An 18,267-nucleotide genomic window follows, 5' to 3' on the forward strand; every position below is an offset into this window, starting at 1 on the left:
CTCCCAGATGTGAGTTGGGTGGATTTAGGTTTGAGTGCTACTCTGCTACATACAACCTGTGTAACTTCGGGCAAATTCTTTATGCCTCAGTTTCCTCATCTGCAAGCAAGAATGATGACACTATCTCAATAGTGTCTACCCTTCCTGGCTGCCATCTGTTATAGATCTCCAGCAAAACTCAAGCCTGGGCCTTCAGTCTTTCTCAACTTTCTTTACTTGTCTGAATCCCAATCCTCTCAGCATCGAAATGGACTTGGTCTGATGAGTGGATCCTTGAGAAGAGCTAGTTCTTGGGCTTTACTACCAAGCATTCAGTGCCTGTAAATGTATTCTGAAACAATGACTGCAGCACCTGTTTCCCTTGGACACACTGTACGTTCCTAGCCAGAGATGAACTCTGCAGTTCCTCAACAATTTGGATCCTATTTAAATCAACTCTATTCAAAACTGAGAGCAAAGGATGTAGTGTTGATCTGGGTGACAAACACCAGCAGTCTAGCAGTCTGGGTCACCACCAGGGCCAGAGTCTGAGCCTATGTCACACATGGGAGCCACATTGTTTCTAATGCAGACCTGTTTCCGTTCAATCCTTGAGACAGGTCAATCACTCCAGGGCGCTCATCCCCACTGTTTCTTGGCTGAGAATGTAAGTTCCTTCTGGGATCTCTCCTATTCCTGCTCAGTTCTTCCCCACCCGTTGCCATACCCAGCCTCTCCCACCTTCCGCCCGCTGTTGCCTTCTGGAATGCCCATTTGATGGTAAATGAACTCCTCATCCCTGACCTTGCCCTAACTGGGCATGGTTTTCTTGGGACTGTCTCCCTGAGGTCCTTGCATTCTCATAGGCTGTCATTGTTTACAAACCTCCTGGAAGGAGAGGAGAGAGTAATTATGAATAGTACCACACGCACAGTCTGTCACTTGGGAAAAATGCTTGTCATCTTTCTCGTCAATTGCTTCCAGCTAGTTCCATTTCTATCCCACGAGGCTGACTCTGTGGGGGCAGGTTTAATTCAGTCCTACTTAGCTCACCAGTGCAGCCTCAGATCTCACCACACTGATAGAAAAAGCGGGCAAAATCAATTGCAGCTCCTCAAACACATCCGGCTGTCTACTGCCTAGGTGGATGCTGTTCTGCACCAACTCGGCTGCTGTAAGGAGGAAGCAACTCTGTCTCCCACCTTGATTTGCATGCCGGTCCGCTGTACGTACGGACCCGTTTCCTTCCCTCCAAGAGCACTTACTACCCTCCTCAGTGGTAAGTGGTGCACTTTTTTACTCCATTGATTGAGAGTTTGCAGACAACACAGATGATGTCATTTTGAGATCCATGAACCACTGACTCCAGAAGCTGGGCTTTCCTCACCACACAGGCCGTATCTCCCGATGTGAGGAGAACATAACATTGGACCTATCAAGGTATTTTTAAGCAAAGAGTATTCATACAGTTTTCAAGCTAGAAGGAAATGTGTAGGTTGTTAAGTCCAACTCTCATTTTATAGATGAGCCAAAAGACACAGTGGCTTACGGTGCCTCGGAAGTTAGTGGCCTAACTGCCCCAGATAGTTTCCCTTAGATCATAAGACCTTCAAAGAGTTTGAAATGAGATCGCTAAGACAGCTACAATAAGCACATCAACTGTTACAACACAAGGTGTTGTATGAGAAGTAGTCTGAAAGCAGATGGAAGGGGAGAAGCACATCTGTAGGGGACGGGTGGGAAGGATGATTGTTGTACTCTACAATAGTTCTCAACCCTTTTGGTCTTGGGACTCTTCTACACTCCTAAAAATGACTGCAAACTCCAAAGAATGTGTTTTTGGGGTGTGTGTAGTGTATTTATTGTATTAGAAAATAAAATTAAGATACTATATATGCCTAAAAATAATAAGCCCATTATGCATTACCAAAACTTTATGAAAATGACTATCTTCCAAAACAAATATAGTGGAAAGAGTGTAATTTGTTTTACGTTTTTGCCAATCTCTAATCTCACAGCTTAATAGGAGGCAGCTGGATTCTCGTATCGACTGCTTTTTCTCTATCTTGAGACAGACTGTTTTGGTTGAAACCTTAGAAAAAAATCTGGCTTCATGCAGACATGTAGTTGGAAAAGAGAATGGTATTTTGATAGTCACTTCAGATTGTGGTTATTTTTCTATATTGCATCAAAGCTTAACAAGGTCTAGTTTTAAAAAAAGTTTATTTGCTATGTAGAAACAAATCATATCAAATGAGCTTTTAGTACTCTGTTAAAATCCTCTGGCGCCGTGGCTCAATAGGCTAATCCTCCGCCTTGTGGCGCCGGCACACCGGGTTCTAGTCCCAGACGGGGTGCCGGATTCTGTCCTGGTTGCCCCTCTTCCAGGCCAGCTCTCTACTGTGGCCAGGGAGTGCAATGGAGGATGGCCCAAGTGCTTGGGTCCTGTACCCCATGGGAGACCAGGAGAAGCACCTGGCTCCTGGCTTAGGATCAGCACGGCGCGCTGGCTGCAGCGGCCATTGGAGGGTGAACCAACGGCAAAGGAAGACCTTTCTCTCTGTCTCTCTCTCTCTCACTATCCACTCTGCCTGTCAAAAAAAAAAAAAAAAAAAAAATCCATTGGTCTGTCTTGCACTTCAAATGAATAGTCTTATTATATCATGCACTGGTCATTTGGCAATATTTGGTGATCTTCTAAATAGTATTGCATTTCATCACAAAGTTTCAAAAATTACTTGTTAATATCATCTCTAGTCTCATCAGAAAGAATTTAAGTATTGGGGAAGCTATCGTGCTCACAGTGGTAGGTACAAGTTTTCAAAATTTTAATTTTCACTTAGAATCCTGCCAGTTGTTTTCCTGGAAGTGACTTACTTTATTAATGTTCTGAATACCCATAGTTTGTTAGTCATTATTTTAAGCAAAAATGAATTCTGTAAAACTGGTAGTTTGCTCGGCTCACAATTCAGACAATTGCACAAGAGCTTTACAGATACTTCCCATTTAGTCACACAAAATGTTAAAAAGATGTTTTTGAAGGCTGAGATTAGTAAAAATATTTTTTATTTTTGCTATTAAGGATATTCTGTTTTTTTAAAAGAGATTTTCATTTATTTACTTTCATTTTATTTGAAAGCCAGAGAGAGAGAGAGATTGTTCACTCCCAGATGCTTGCAATACCCAGAGCTGAGTCAGGCTGAAGCCAGGAGCCTAGAACTCAACTGGTCTCCCACCTGGTGGCAGAGACTCAAGTACCAGAGCCATCACTGCTGTCACCCAGGGTGTGCAACAGCAGGAATCTGGATCAGAAGTTGTCGCTCCCCCTCTTCATGGAGGAACGACACAGGACCCTGCGCTGTTCTTTTGTCTGCTCGGCCCTCCCCGGGTTTGCTGCTGGTTCTTCCCGGGTTGGCTGCCGTCCCTTCCACCTCCGTGGAAGGGCAGTTCCCCCTGGCCACTTTCCCCACTTCCGCAGGGGAGCGGCACACCGCCTGCCGGCTCTCTCGGGGGCTGCACAGGTGTTCCTTCAGATGTTCCCCTTAGATGTTCCTGGTGCATGGTGTCTCTCTCCTCCTTTATAGTCCTCTTCCACCAATCCCAACTCTGCTACCCACATGCCGAGTACGCTGCTCTCCTCCAATCAGGAGTAGGTCCTACAGTTTATTGGTTGAACTGGAGGCAGCTGTATAGAAGCTGTTTCTCCCTTCTCAGCGCCATATTGTGGGAGAGCAGATGCATAGAATAAGTCTTAATTCCAGTAACTTAGTCTAGTCCGAGTTGCTCCCCACAGAAGTGAGGCTGGAACGTGGCCCCCTAGGGGGACCCAATCACTGTGCCAAACACCTGCCCCTATCAAGGACATTCTTAAATGAAACTGGCTCAGGAGCCAGGAGCTTCCCCCAGGCCTCTCACAGGAGCAGTATATTGCCTCATAAGATATTTTGTTAAAACTATAACAGCTGAGGAAAGTGTGCATTTTCAATTACTGTTAAATGCCATCTCAGTAGTATTGAATATGAAAACTCATTTCTTTCATATTTGAAAATATTAGGTGATGAGGTGGGCGTTGTGGTGTAATGACAACGATAACACACATGCCATCTTGGAGTGCTTAGGTACGCGGCCTGACTCTACTTCTGATCCAACTTTATGCCTATGTGCTCCCTGGGAGACAGCAGGTGATGGCCCAATACTTGAATCTGCCACCATGAAGGAGACAGGGATGGAGTTCCGGCTTGGCCCTAGCTGCTGTGGCCATTTGGGGAGTGAACTATCAGATTGAAGATCACTGTTTCATTCTTTCTCTCTCATTTTGACTTTCAAATAAACAAAACTTAAAACAAAAATAGATATTACATCACTAAGAAAAGGAGGGAAAGCAATTCAGATTCAGTCTGAAGCCATCTTTTTTGGCCAAGGGAGAAGAAGGGTGCCAGGTTTACTGACATCAACAAACAGGGTGTGGATAGGCAATGCTCTATCAGCACCAGCTGTTCTTCCTGAATGTGGACCTGCTCCTCTGACTACCCTTCTTTTACATTCGCAGGTGTACACACACACACACACACCCTTAAACTTGCAGCATGCTCCTCCTTCCCAACAGAAATAAATAAATCCTCTGTCCAACTGGATAGCTGGAAACCTATTTCCTGATGTTTAGAAAAATTTAAAAAGACTGTCTCAAATTAATGCTCACATGAATAATAATGCTCACATTCATGCTCACATGAATATTTTATTATGAAATATAATAAGTAACAAAATACAAGGGAAGTTATTTATTATTTACTTATTTCAAGGCAGGATAAGGATCTGAGAGTACAATACCTTTCAAATAAAGTGGTAACTTGACAATAGGTACTTTTAAAAGTAGAAATTACAAATATTAAAGACAAATGGGCATAACATATTGAGAGTTTTGTAGACTTTGCATTTTAAAATTATAGTTGGTTAGAAACTACCCTTTTCTTCTATACTGATACAAAAGTTACAACTAGCACTAATATATCCATTTGCATATAAATAATATTTTCTACATTTTATACTAAAAACAGTACAATATTAAAAATATTATAAAGGCAACTGAAAATAAAAATGGGAACTCATATAAGTACTTTTGACACTGGGGATTATTATGATTATTATGTTATGGAATGCCAAATGTAGGCAATGTGTCTAAGTTTGAGGATAGTGATAATAAAATAATAAAAAGAATAAATAAAAAGATAATTTTATTCCAAAGTAGGTAAAAAGATTTTCAAAATAATTATTTAGTCAATTTGCTTGCCGGAATAAAAAGAAAATGCTATTATTACTACTGTGTATGCTTGGATCTGGTTTGTTCTGCTATTTTTTGGAACAGGTGACTTCAGTCCAAAACCCTCTCTATTTCTAAGGCAATTACACACAGAGATATATTTTGGGGAGTAAAAAATATTTACTGAAGAATAAAACCTCTAAACATCTGTAATACAAAATTGTGGGCATCAGCTCATATGAGATTTGTTCTGTTGCCATGCCTGACTTACCAGAGCAAATTTTAAAAGTACGCAGCTGTGTCACAGCTAGGACAAGGATCTGAATATTCCGTACTCTGGGTGGCTGGAAGGGCTTCAGCACAAGACTAGGCAGATCACGTCTCTGCTTCAGTCACTGCCTTTCACGTGCCCTGCGTCACAAAGTCGAACCACAGACTGAATGCCCATGGTAAAGAGTTTTCGGCAGGGATGGGGTTGTGGTGCAGCAGGGTAAGCTGCCTCTTGGGATGTCGGCATCCAATACTTAAGCAGGGGTTTGAGTCCTGGTTCCTTTGCTTCTGATCCAGCTTCCTGCTAATGTACCTGGGAAAGCAGTGGATGATGGTCCAAGTACTTGCGTCCCTGTTACTCACGTGAGAGACTGGAGTGGCGTTCCTGTCTTCTGGCTTTGGCCTGGACCAGCTCTGGCTGTTGTGGGCATCTGAGGAGTGAACCAGTGGATGGAAGATATCTTTCTGTCTCTGTCTCTCTGTCTCTCAAAAAAATAAATAATTTTTTTTAAGAGTTTTTGTTTGATTGGAAAGTCTTGAGTTTTCCATGGGGCTGGGAGCTGGAAGTTTTGAGGGAACTGAATGTGCTATTATTGTAGGGATCCTTACATTTTAGTGATGTCAAGAAGGAGCCCAATAGTTCACCTGCTGGTTGTTACGCTTTGTCTTTCTTTTCATGTACATACCTAGTAAATACTATAGCAACTTGATCCTACCAGAAAAGTCCACAGGCTGGAAAATAGTATCACTGCTCACTAGGTGGAGTTTTAGGAATTAAGGGCTGGAAAGTACTTGACAAATCCAAAACTGATGTATTTGTATGAGTATTTTTGTGATTTTTAGATTCATAACAAAAACATTTTCTACAGATATATTTGGTTAAATATCAAATTTAATAACTTCTTGTATCTAAGTGAGCAAATGGAGGAAAAATAAGCCCAAACTGGTAACATATACTTATCATGACTGTGCATAACACTGCTTTGAGTTGGTGAGGTAAGATCAGATGTAAGGCAGTGCTTTTATAACATAAACTTATATTCCTGGAGCACATACGGTTAGCCACCGAGCGCTTGGTTTCTGCCAGGTCTACCTTATGATCTTTGGGAACAACAGAGCTTATTAGTGGAGATGAGGTAGACACCCCTAGATGACCTCTCTTCTCTGGGCCAGCCTTATCCCCTGTATCTGCTAAAAAAGATGAATGTTTTCACTAAGTGTATTAGCAGTCAATACTGCAGTTGCTGATGAAAAGCTATATGGTTATATGAAACTCCATCACCGTATTTCCACTTAATAGGAGGTAGGCTAGCAAAGAACTTGACTACCTGTTACCTTACTAACTGAAACATCACACATCAGAAAGGAGTAATTCCAAAGTGTTACAGCACATTAGCTTCCCAAGTCCATTTGGTCTTCAAAAAATTGTATGGTTATGTTAAATGAAATCCACTGTCTTTTTCCAAATGGCGTGGCATTGGGCCTCTACCTAAGTATTACGATTAATGGAGACTGCTCTGGTGAGGGCATCTGTCTGGACAGGACATCTGCTTTCTTAATGCTTGCCACAAACCCAGCGAAGCAGATGATCCGAATGAAGTTCAGTCAGTTCTTCAATGGTTCTCCAGCTACACTGGCAGGCGTACGCTCGGGTTCCCTTCTTCTTCACCAACTTTGTTTTCAGTTTGTGAAAGTCTGGCATGCTGTTCCTATTAGTAAAATAGCAAGGATTTAGCACAGTGGCTTTGCTCAGTCCTGAATGACCCCTGCCCCCAAATAGTTCCAGTTGCTTATTTTCCTATCTTGACAATATCTGAACAGTAAAAAGCCTGTGTTCCCTCACACTAACAACAAAAGAAATGCTCTGATGTTTTTCTTTCTGGTGGTATTGCTCTGACATTCAGTACTTTTTAATGATGATCCTCTAGACCTATTTATTAAGGCTGTTCTTGGACATAATGACCTAAAAGGCTGAAAAATTACTGATCTGTCTTATCAAGGATGATGTTAGGGTGGAGAAAAGATGGTAATTCAATTCCTTCCTGAGATATTCGTTTATGTCATATTTTAAAAACCTGCAATATGGCAAGTGGAGAGTATAAGAAACATGAAGATAAAATGGTTCAACAGATTAACTAAAGAAAATTTTCATTAATAGAGAAAAAGTGCCCATTATTTCTAAGAGTTGAACTCAGTGTCTTAGATTTGTTTCAATCATCTGCTGACAGCTACACTATCAGGAACAAAATCAAGGCCTATCCTGAAAAAAATGTTAAATCAATGAACAGAACCATTATAAAATACAATAATCATTGGATTTTATGCTACTATAAAAATAATACAGAAGTTAATTTTAGTTTAATTAATAAAGGAAATCAATGCTTTTCATGATATTGCATATACTGAATGTATGTAAACATTTTATATGATAGAAAAACACCAAAATTAATAATAAGACAGTGAAAAAATACAAAGAAATGGTGAAATACAGTATAAATACTAAAAAAAGGAGCGTGTTCTTCATTGCTTGTGGATTTCACTACAATGGAAGGCAGGCTACAAAGTGCCCTCTGGTGGTCAATGGGCACCACGTTCAGTATTATGCTGTGTAAACCTCAGGCACAATTTGCGAAGTTAGATCCGAACAAAACCTGAGAGCTATTTTAGGCTAACCCTCCAGGTTTAGGAAACTGAGGCAGTGGCTAGCTAAGTCACTTTGCTAAAGTTAAGTGAACTAGGGGAAGGTGAATAATCTAAGTCTTACCAGAAAGAATAAAACCCCACCAAAACTAAGTTGGTTAAATGAGAGAAAACGTTCTTTATTCAGTTTGCAACGTATGTGGACAAACTTAACTTTGATACTTGACTGAATCCTTAGAGATTTTAGTAATAGGAATAATGAATAGCCAGGGAACTAGTTAAGACACTTCCAAATGCTTTTTTAGAAGCACATGTAAGTACCTAAAAAGTTTAGAAATCATTCAATTATTTCCCCTTAAAGAAAATACATGATTTAATGGAAAAATAAAAGCATTTTAATTAGTTATTGTGTTGGGTGGTCAATAAATATAGCTGTTTCTCTCAGAAAGTTCTAGAACTTGTCAATTGTAAGATATTCTTATTTCCCTCATTTGTGAGATAAGGACAATAAAATAAACAACTACACAGTCTTTCACTGTGTAACAAATGTGCACCTTGACAGCATTGAAATAAAAGGCACCCTGTGTTCTGCGGGACTTTGAATGCAGTGTGCAGGCCTTTTCACTTGCCTCTGGTCACTGTCCACTTCTGGTTTCCTCCAGCGATTATTCCCCATCCTCCTCACGTGTTTCATCTACTTTCTACTCCCTTAGTTTTGGCAGATTACATCCTTGTTCTCAATTCCAGGCCACTAGATGGGAAAAGCCTTCAGTTTGTCACCTAGCTCTCTCTCCTCCTTGTTTATCTAAAGGTCATTTTCCATCTACCCACATACCTATCCCCTCTCATATCTGCCCTACCCCTCACAATAAGAACATCAAGGCATCAGCTGTTTTAACAAGATGATCCCCTTCCTCTGCATCCACTGACAGTCTTCCAAGTTGTGTGCCTCAAGAATGGCACTGTCTATATGAGCTCCTGAACCAATGTCAGCAGCTCCTATCCTGAAATATAACCTCATCCTTCAAATCTGTTCCCTCATCAAGGGACAGTACCATCGTCAGTACTAATTTTCTGGCACTTTTTCACCTCTCTACTGCTTTACCTCTTGCTATCTCTTGCCCTTGTATCCAAAAGTGTACCCAGTTCAAACCAACTGTAATCCCCAGACATGCCACATGGCTTCACCTCTCCATCTTTAAGAATACCTCCTAAAAGAATACCAGTGTTCATCCTGTTTGCAAGGCAAACTCCTGATTACTTTTCAAGACTGTCTCAGGGTGGGGTGTATCCACCTTGCCTTATGATATCTTTCATATGTATCACATGCTGTGATACTATGATGTCTCTCTCTCTCTCTCTCAAAACTACAAAGACTTGAGAACAGAAAATGGGTCCTCCTCAACTTACAAGCTCAGTATCTCAGAGTGTCATAGACTAGGTACCAAATAGTGGCTGCTGGATACAGAAATGCAACTAAGCTGCACAAAATAAACACAATGTCAATGATTTGTAACAGGATGGTAGAGACAGCCTTTTTTTTTTTTTTTTTTTTTTTTTTTTTTTTTTTTTTTTGACAGGCAGAGTGGACAGTGAGAGAGAGAGAGAGAGAGAGAGAGAGAGAGAAACGTCTTCCTTTTGCTGTTGGTTCACCCTACAATGGCCTCCGGAGCCGGCACATCGCGCTGATCCGAAGCCAGGAGCCAGGTGCTTCCCCTGGTCTCCCATGCGGGTGCAGAGCCCAAGCACTTGGGCCATCCTCCACTGCACTCCCGGGCCACAGCAGAGAGCTGGCCTGGAAGAGGGGCAACCGAGACAGAATCCGGTGCCCCGACCAGGACTAGAACCCGGTGTGCCAGTGCCGCAAGGCGGAGGATTAGCCTAGTGAGCCGCGGCACCGGCCGAGACAGCCTTACTCTTTAGTCGTTCCATTCTCTTGCTCCCAGACATATTCCCTTGAGGGCTGGATAGTATTTCCTACTGATTTAAATAACTACCGGTTTATTTTTAACAGTGTAATAAATCTTATAGTTGTCTCTGTTTTATCTAAATGTATTTTTTAAAACCAGGTTGCCAGAGTTAGAGTAAATTGCCTGTCCCTAACGACTGAGACACTGTAAGTTCCGCAGGTGCCACCTAAGTCACCCACTTCCTTACTTTACACCTGGGCTCACCACCATTTTGATGTTTTATGTTAGCTGTGTAAGAAGCCACGGTTCATCTTGGTGATATGGGTTTATTAGCCATTTATTAGATTAACCAGAAGTCAGTAAAGGGCAGAGGGCTTACGGAAATGAGAAAACACAAAAAGAACTTGAAATTAAAAGTGAATTTTTCCAATTATAAGAATAAAAAGTGGGCTAACCTAAGAGTAGGGATTCCTGATCTGGGATTTTGGGACTGTACCAGGTTCTATCTTGGTTGAGAAATGTGAAACACCTCAAGTTATAGTTTTTTCAAGTATTTGTATTTTTGAATTGTATGTGTGTTTATGAAGAGGATTCAAAGCATTCAAAGGGGCTCTTGATATGAAAGAAGTTTAAAAAATATTAAGTTAGGGGAGAGTTCTACGGATTTACCTGAGAATAGTTGTGGAAGAAAGTCTCTCAGCCTGTTCTTCATACTATTGAAAAGTGCTCCAACATATTCTCATTACTTGTATCTGAAAACAGTCTTTGCTGAGGCATAGAATCTGGGGACCAAAGCTGCCATGCTATAGATATTTCATTAATTTTTAGCTCTCTATTTTTATTTAAAGTAATATATTAGGTATGCAGCAAGTATATAAGAATAAACAAATTATAAAATATGAGTAAGACACTATCCTGACCACAAGGATACCAGGGGTAAATGCTCCAAAGGTATGAAGTGCCGTGGACACATTTACTTGCAAGCTGACATGGTGGTGAGGGAATCATGGAAGATGCATAGTAAGTTGTACTCTGAGGCACAGGTGGGGCTCAGGCAGATAAAATGGTGGGAGGGTGTCCTAGGAGGTGGAGAGCTTACACGAGGAATGGAAGTGTGGAGTAGCTAAAATCTCATGGAAGTGAAAAGTACACTGTGGGAAAGCAAAACTGGATGATGGATGGATGGAGGCTGAGTCGGGGGGTGGTGGTGGTGGTGGGGGACATGGTAAGGAATTTGGACATTATCCTGTGGGCAGGAAAAGTGCTGAGCAAAAGAATGGAAAACTCAGATCCATGTTTTAATTCTGAGCAAAAGAAGGATGATCTGAATGAATGGACTGTAGATGGAAATATTAGAGAAGAATGTCTCATCTAGAAATAGCATAAGTTCATCTAGGCTGACAGCAGACAGATGGTATAATGGTTTGAATGTCCCCACCAAATGCATGTTTAAATTTAATACTCCACTGTGAGGTGTTAAGAGTGAGACCAGGTGGGACTTTTAAGAGGGGAATGGCTCTGTCCTCACTAATGGCTTATCACCAAGTGGCTTTGTTATAAGTGAGTTCTCTGGCTAGCTTGCTCTGTCTTGCCACGTGATGCCCTGTGCTACTTCGGGATTCTGCAGAGTCCCTACCAGATACCAAGCAGATGCTGGCTCCATGCTGCTGGACTTCCAGAACCTTGAGCTGAATAATCCCTTTTCTTTATCAGTTACCCACTTTGTGATATTCAGCAACAGAGAATGAACTCACACAGATGGAAAGGAAGAAATGGATGGGAGAGATATATCAAAGAGGTAGAAGCTACACGATCTGGCTAAGTCCACCAAAAGACAATACTACAAAATAAGATATACAAAGTTCTTTGGTACATTTTTCACAGAGGGAAGGTCTTCAGAAACATACCTGAAAAACAGATAATCACATGATTTGTCCCACATACAGTCATTGTAGCTCACTACCCTGAAATCACAGGTTATACAACGCAGATGGTCACATGCCCTGTTCAGAGAAAGAGAAATGTGTATTAAAGACTATGGGTATGCTTAAATATGAAAATATGGTCATTTATAGGCTATGAATATGGTCACACATATTACTAAACAACAGAAAGTAAGATTAATCTAATTATACATATTTACCCTAAAAGATTATTTATATATCTAAATTTTTAAGTTAAATTTCTGTACAAGCCTTCCAATTTTACTAAGATCTTGCACACTGGTACATACATGCACACATGTTTATTATACAGATATAAAATAAACAAAATGGATTTGTAGATCTTCTCATCCAATGGCTTAAAAATTGTGTCTGAGGAATATCTTCATTTAAGCTAACTTCTTTAAGTGCCTCTCTTACTGAAATTCTCAGGGATACCTCTATCAAAGGATGCACCACACTCCACTGAAATGAGTCTGGATCTCCCATAATTGACTTAAGTGCTGGGGCAGCATTTTGTTTGTTTCTATTTCCCCATGATCACTCACCCACTTAAAGAAACTACTTGCCAGGAGCCTACTGGTCATGCATATTTTTATATAATGTGTACTTGCCAGGAGCCTACTAGTCATGCACATTTTTATATAATGTGTATTTTTCATATGCTTTATGAAGACCCCTTGCATGCATAGATTTCTGAAAGATTTTGTACCAAAATAAACTTATCATTTAATTTTATTTTCCATGAACTCTTTGAAGTACCTTTGTATTTACTAAATAGTATCTTTAGGAGGAAAATAACAACATAATGCAAAGTAAAAAAAAAAAAAATGATGGGGGATGGGATGGGCATTTGGCCTAGAGTTACGTAGCCCATACAAGAGTGTTTGGGCCTGGTTCCTGACTTCAGCTTCCTGTCAGTGCAGACCCTGGGAGGTAGTGGTGATAGCTCAAGTAACTGGGTGCTAACACCCTCTCAAGAGACCTGGATTAGGTTCCCAACTCCTGGCTTTGCCATGGCCCAGCTGAAGCTGTTGTGGACATTTGGGGAATGAACCAGTAGGTGGGAGTGTGCGCTCTGTTTCTCTCTGAATTTTATAATATTATAAAAATAAATAAAGTCTTAAAAAATTAAAAGGAAATAACAGTTTTCAAGATACAAAAAAAGTACAGAGTAGAAGGAAATGCTTTCAACACTTGGTCAAATACTTACATAAAAGTTGCTTGCCAACTAATGATAAAAAGGATAAACACACAATACTCTATCTCATTAATATAGGCAGTAAGTAAATAACAGTGGTTAGGAGCATGGACTATGGAATAGATTGCCTGGGTGCAAAGCTGACTTCACTATTTATTACCTGTATAACTGGCCAAGTAACATAGCTTGTGACTCATTAATTCTCATCTGTAAAATGGGGGTAATAAGAGTACTTATACATTTCATAGAATTAGTATGAGGACATAATGAGATAATATTGGTAAAGTGCTTATAACAGTGCCTGGAACATAAAGTTTGTTAAGTTAAAATATTGTATGAACTTGAAATGTAAAGCAACCATGAGATAAATTTTTTAACCAATTAACTTAGCAAAAATTGCACTTTCATATATTGCTGGTGGGTATATGAATTGCTATAATGTCTTTGGAAATTTTGGAGTTTTTTTTCCTTCATACATTTCTCTGTCACCATTCTTTTTGTTCTCTTTTTCATGTATTTTTTTTTAAAGATTTATTTATTTGAAAGGCAGAGTTAGAGAAAGAGGGAGAGACAGAGAAATCATCCATCTGCTGGTTCACTCCCTAAATGGCCACAATGGGCAAGGCTGTGCTGAGCTGAAGCCAGGAGCTTGGAACTCCATCTGGGTCTCTCATATGAGTGACAGGGGCCTACGCATTTGGGCCATCCTCTGTGGATTTCCCAGGCACATCAGCAGGGAGCTGGATTGGAAGTGGAGCATCCAGTACTCGAACTGGAGCAAATAGGGAATACTAGTGTCATAGGGGGCGCCTTTACTGCTATGCCACAATGCTAGCCCTGCCTGAGCATTATTTTCAGATTAAAATTATACTGAAGCACTGTATCAGCAACCCGTTTTGGGAAATCTATCAGTATATAAGCATATATTTTAAGAATTTTTACTTTAGTATCAAAATAGTAAAAATGAGGATACCACATGAATATCTATCAAAAAAGGAGAAGAGTGGAACCGATCTTGTGGAGCGGTGAGTTAAGCTGCCACCTGCGATGCTGGCATTCCATATGAGCTCCAGTTCAAGTCCTGGCTGCTCCATTTCCCATCCAGCTCCCTGATAATATGCCTGGAAAAGTAGTGGAAGAAGGCCCAAGTACTCGGGCCTTTGCCACCCACATGGGAGATCCGGATGGAGTTCCAGGCTCCTGGCTTCAGCCTGACCCAGCTCTGGCCAGTGTTAAGTATTTGGGGAATGAACCAGCAGATGGAAGATTTCTCTCTTTCTCCCTCTCTGTAATTCTTCCTTTCAAATAAAAGGAGAGGACTGAACAATGTGGAACATTAGGAAATTGATAAAGAGAATTAACTAGAATTATCTACTGATGTGAAGGAATATCCAAAGCAAGGTACACAGTAACATATATCATGGTAATCTATTTTTGTAAAAGCAACAACAATGAGAAAAGTTCCTGTATCGGTGATTATAAGTTTGTAAGAACACAGGTCATTTACTATTCAGCTAATACTGGCTGCCTTAGGACTGGTGAGAATGAAGGGGAGGCAGGGAGATGATCTTCATACATAAAAAATTTTTTTCAATAGCATATAGTACTTCTGAAATCAAAAATCAAATAAAACAAACCTATCATTACATTTTTTCAATTATTTTCCTCCAAAATTCATATATATTAACTTGGAACTTACAAATATATTTTGGCTTGAAAGTATCATTAAAACTGCTTTATATTTCTAAAAATATTAACAATCATAACAGTAACTAAACATTTAAAATCTATAAAAGTTCCATAAGCAATTCCATATTTTCTTTCAAAGTGTTAACAATTTATGAAGTCATATTTGTACATATGAAAATTCAACACAATTATATTCATATACATTTGAATTCAGATTTTGAATGTACAAGTCAGGAAATACAAAATGATGGTTCCCAAAGCTACCATAACTTGCTTTCTTATGCATATGTAGTTTATTACATTATTGCACAGAGTGTTAACTTTAATGCCTTAATACACATTTGTAATTTTGCTGAATTACTGCTGTTGTGGGAACCATAATTTAGAATTTCCTGACAGTTTGTATGTGTAAAATTTCAACCATAATGTTAAATACAGCTTTTTAATTTAATTTAAAATTTAGTAGTTTATTTAAATCTATTCACACTACCATATTTTCCTTTGAGAAAAATAAAACTAACTTGCAGCTAAGAAATCATTCCACTGTCACAATTCACTCTATTAGATCATAATTAGCACCAGTCTATGGAATAATCCAGTCTTGCAAGTAGTTTAAGAAATAATTAGGAGAGTAAAATTCAATTGGCTTGAAATAATGCTATGGCTTTATCTATGCCAGTTATTAATGCCACCACATTTTCAACTATGATTCTCCTTTCCACTAACTGGGTAAAATATTCAAATCTTTATACTTTTAAAGTCTTTCAATATTACCCTCAAAACACAGGAATCAGATAAACAAACAGGCAGGATAGACTCAATTCCTTTTATGCCCCAGGCATGTACATCAGTACTTAGTTTTAGGACTTAAATGTATTTTTCTTCTTTAACTACAGATTCTCTTTGACTCACAATGGGGTTAGGTCCTGATAAAACCATTTTAAGTTGAGAATGCACTTAATACACCTACCCTAGCAAACGTCAGAGCTTAGCAACACACTACTCTGGACGGTGTTGACTGTTTGCCTTGTGATCATGTGGCTGCATATGCTGCTGCCTGGCATGCCACACATAGCTAGCCTGGGAAAAGAATAAAATTCCAAATATGGTTTCTGCTGAGTAAAGATGCACCAGCATAAAATCGGAGAATCATAGGTCAAATCATTGTAAGTCAGGGACCATCTGTATATAAATGCCTATTTAGGGGCTGGCTCTGTGGTACAGTGGGTTAAATCGCTGCCTGCGACTCTGGCATGCCAAACACGTGCTGGTTCAAGTCCTGGCTGCTCCACTTCCCATTCAGCTCCCTGCTAATGTACCTGAGAAAGCAGTGGAAGAAGGCCCAAGTGCTTGGGCCCCTGCCGCATACACAGGAGACCAGGATAGAGTTCCTAGTTTTGGCCTGGCCCAGACCCAGCATTTGTGGCCATTTGGTGAGTAAACCAGTGGATGGAAGATCTCTGTCTCTCTTTCTGTCTCTCCCTCCCTCTATGTCTTTTCCTCTCTAACTCCTTATCTCTCTGTAACTTGCCTTTCAAATACATACATAAATAAATCTAATATAAAGTGATGATTGCAATGAAAGATAAATTGTCAGGTCTGTTCCTTTAAAATGTGGAAGGAATTCATATATGAAGGAGTCACCAGCATCTTTGTCAGCTAATAAATAGAATCACCTTTTTAAAAGATGTTTGTGGTACAAATGGCCACAATACAGCCCAATATAGACTTCTGCCCAGACTCTGGTTCAGTTAAATCCTATTGGATCTACACAGTGGGCCTAGGGAGTCTTGATGTTTTAGTAGTTTGAAAATAACAGCAGGGGCTGGCGCTGTGGCTAGCAGATAAAGCCTCCACCTGCAGTGCCAGCATCCCATATGGGTGCGGTTTTGGTCCCGGCTGCTCCACTTCCAAACTAGCTCTCTGCTACGGCCTGGGAAAGCAGTGGAAGATGGCCCAAGTGATTAGGCCCCTGCACCCGTGTGGGAGACTTGGAAGAAACTCCTGGTTCCTGGCTTCAGATCGGTGCAGCTCTGGCAGTTGCAGCCATTTGGAGAGTGAACCAGTGACGGAAGACCTCTCTCTCTCTTTCTAACTCTGGCTTTCAAATAAAATAAATAAATCTTAAAAAAAAAAATAACAACAGCTGCAAAAGTAGCTAAGATTCTCCACTCTTACATACTTTCATATGGCCTTCTGCAAAGTGGTTACGCTAGAAAGCATAAAGGCTTAGGAATCAAGTTACCAGTTTGTGTCCTTGTTTTGGAATAACTGAATTGACACTGGGCAAGACACACTACCTGGGAGTTTTCACAACTTTCTCTCTTACCTATCACAGCCATTTAATCATTGAATTCTGTCAATTCTATATACTAAATACCTCAATTTTGACTGCTTTTCCTTTATTCACAGAATACCACACAGAACACAGTTCCCATTACTTCTTTCCTGGACCACTGTAACTACTGCCTGATGACTAATTTCCCCTTGTCCTCTTCCTGTCTTGTCCCTGTAACTTCTAAGTCATTTTCCACACACCAGCCAAAATAATCTTTTTTAGAAATACAAATCTGACAGAAGCCCAGCAACTTCTATGCATATAGGATATATTTTTTTCTGGAATCCTCCAAAAAGACTTTAAGGTCCCAAACCGAGTCTCAACTATCTCTCTGGCTCCCTTGAGCCACTGTCACCCCTATTCACCAAGTTCTAGGTTGCCTGGCTGCTCTCTGTTGCTCCACGTCCCCTAGCTCCTTCCCATTTCAGGGATCTCCTAACATGGTGTGCCCTCTGCTCCAATGGGCCCTCTCTTTTCTTAACTGTCACTCATTTTTCATATTGTGGTTTGATTAAATGTTATTTGCTTAGGAAGGCATTCCCTGCCCCTTCATAATTAGTTAAGGTACGCATTATTGATGCTTACAGCATCCTGTACTTGCCTTAATATCCTATATTAAATGGAAATTAAATACTTATTTGTGGAATTATCTACTTAGAGTCTATCTTCTCACCTAGTCTTAAAGCTCACAGAGGACAGGGAAGTATCCATTTGTTTGTCTGCCACAATTTGTTCACTTAATCCTTAGGACTCTGCAGGTGGCTAATATGTGTTTGGTGAATTTAACACCAGTACCTCAATCTCCTCATTTATAAAATGGAGTTAACATTCTTGCTTTATCTGCATCTTGATTTGTTTTCCTCTGTGGATCAGGCGAACCAATATCCACGGATAAAAAACATTCTGGACAGTATGAGAGTACTTTAAAAAGTTCATGGAAAATTAAAAAGCTAGGCACGGACAGTACACTATATAGTATGGATGTAGGAGTCAGCACGAAGCCTATGGTTAACATGCTTGTGTCCTATATTAGATTG

At 40.1% G+C, this 18,267-nt stretch overlaps 2 protein-coding genes and 1 long non-coding RNA gene across 7 annotated transcripts in view; 1 reads left to right on the top strand and 2 right to left on the bottom strand.

The window, feature by feature from the left end:
* Window positions 1–5,077, top strand: part of LOC149126279 (uncharacterized) — a 37,018-nt gene extending 31,941 nt beyond the window's left edge. For both annotated transcript variants that reach the window (XR_016235843.1, XR_016235842.1), the window contains exon 2: window positions 1,123–5,077. This is a non-coding gene — a long non-coding RNA (uncharacterized LOC149126279). The remainder of the gene's footprint in view (window positions 1–1,122) is intronic.
* The window catches only part of CCNE2 (cyclin E2), a 651,763-nt gene that overhangs the window by 373,166 nt on the left and 260,330 nt on the right, over window positions 1–18,267 (bottom strand). The gene's annotated exons all lie outside the window — the stretch shown is intronic.
* CFAP418 (cilia and flagella associated protein 418) overlaps window positions 4,698–18,267 on the bottom strand; it is a 273,900-nt gene continuing 260,330 nt past the window's right edge. Inside the window, exons 6-7 of the mRNA XM_002710701.6 lie at window positions 11,967–12,062; window positions 4,698–7,218 (exon numbers count right to left, since the gene is read on the bottom strand). Of these exons, the coding sequence (XP_002710747.3) occupies window positions 7,065–7,218; window positions 11,967–12,062 (250 nt within the window). The 3' untranslated portion in view covers window positions 4,698–7,064. The remainder of the gene's footprint in view (window positions 7,219–11,966; window positions 12,063–18,267) is intronic.

Source organism: Oryctolagus cuniculus, chromosome 6, assembly GCF_051225735.1.
Source record: "Oryctolagus cuniculus isolate XC-2025 breed Fujian yellow rabbit chromosome 6, ASM5122573v1, whole genome shotgun sequence".
Lineage (NCBI taxonomy): Eukaryota > Metazoa > Chordata > Mammalia > Lagomorpha > Leporidae > Oryctolagus > Oryctolagus cuniculus.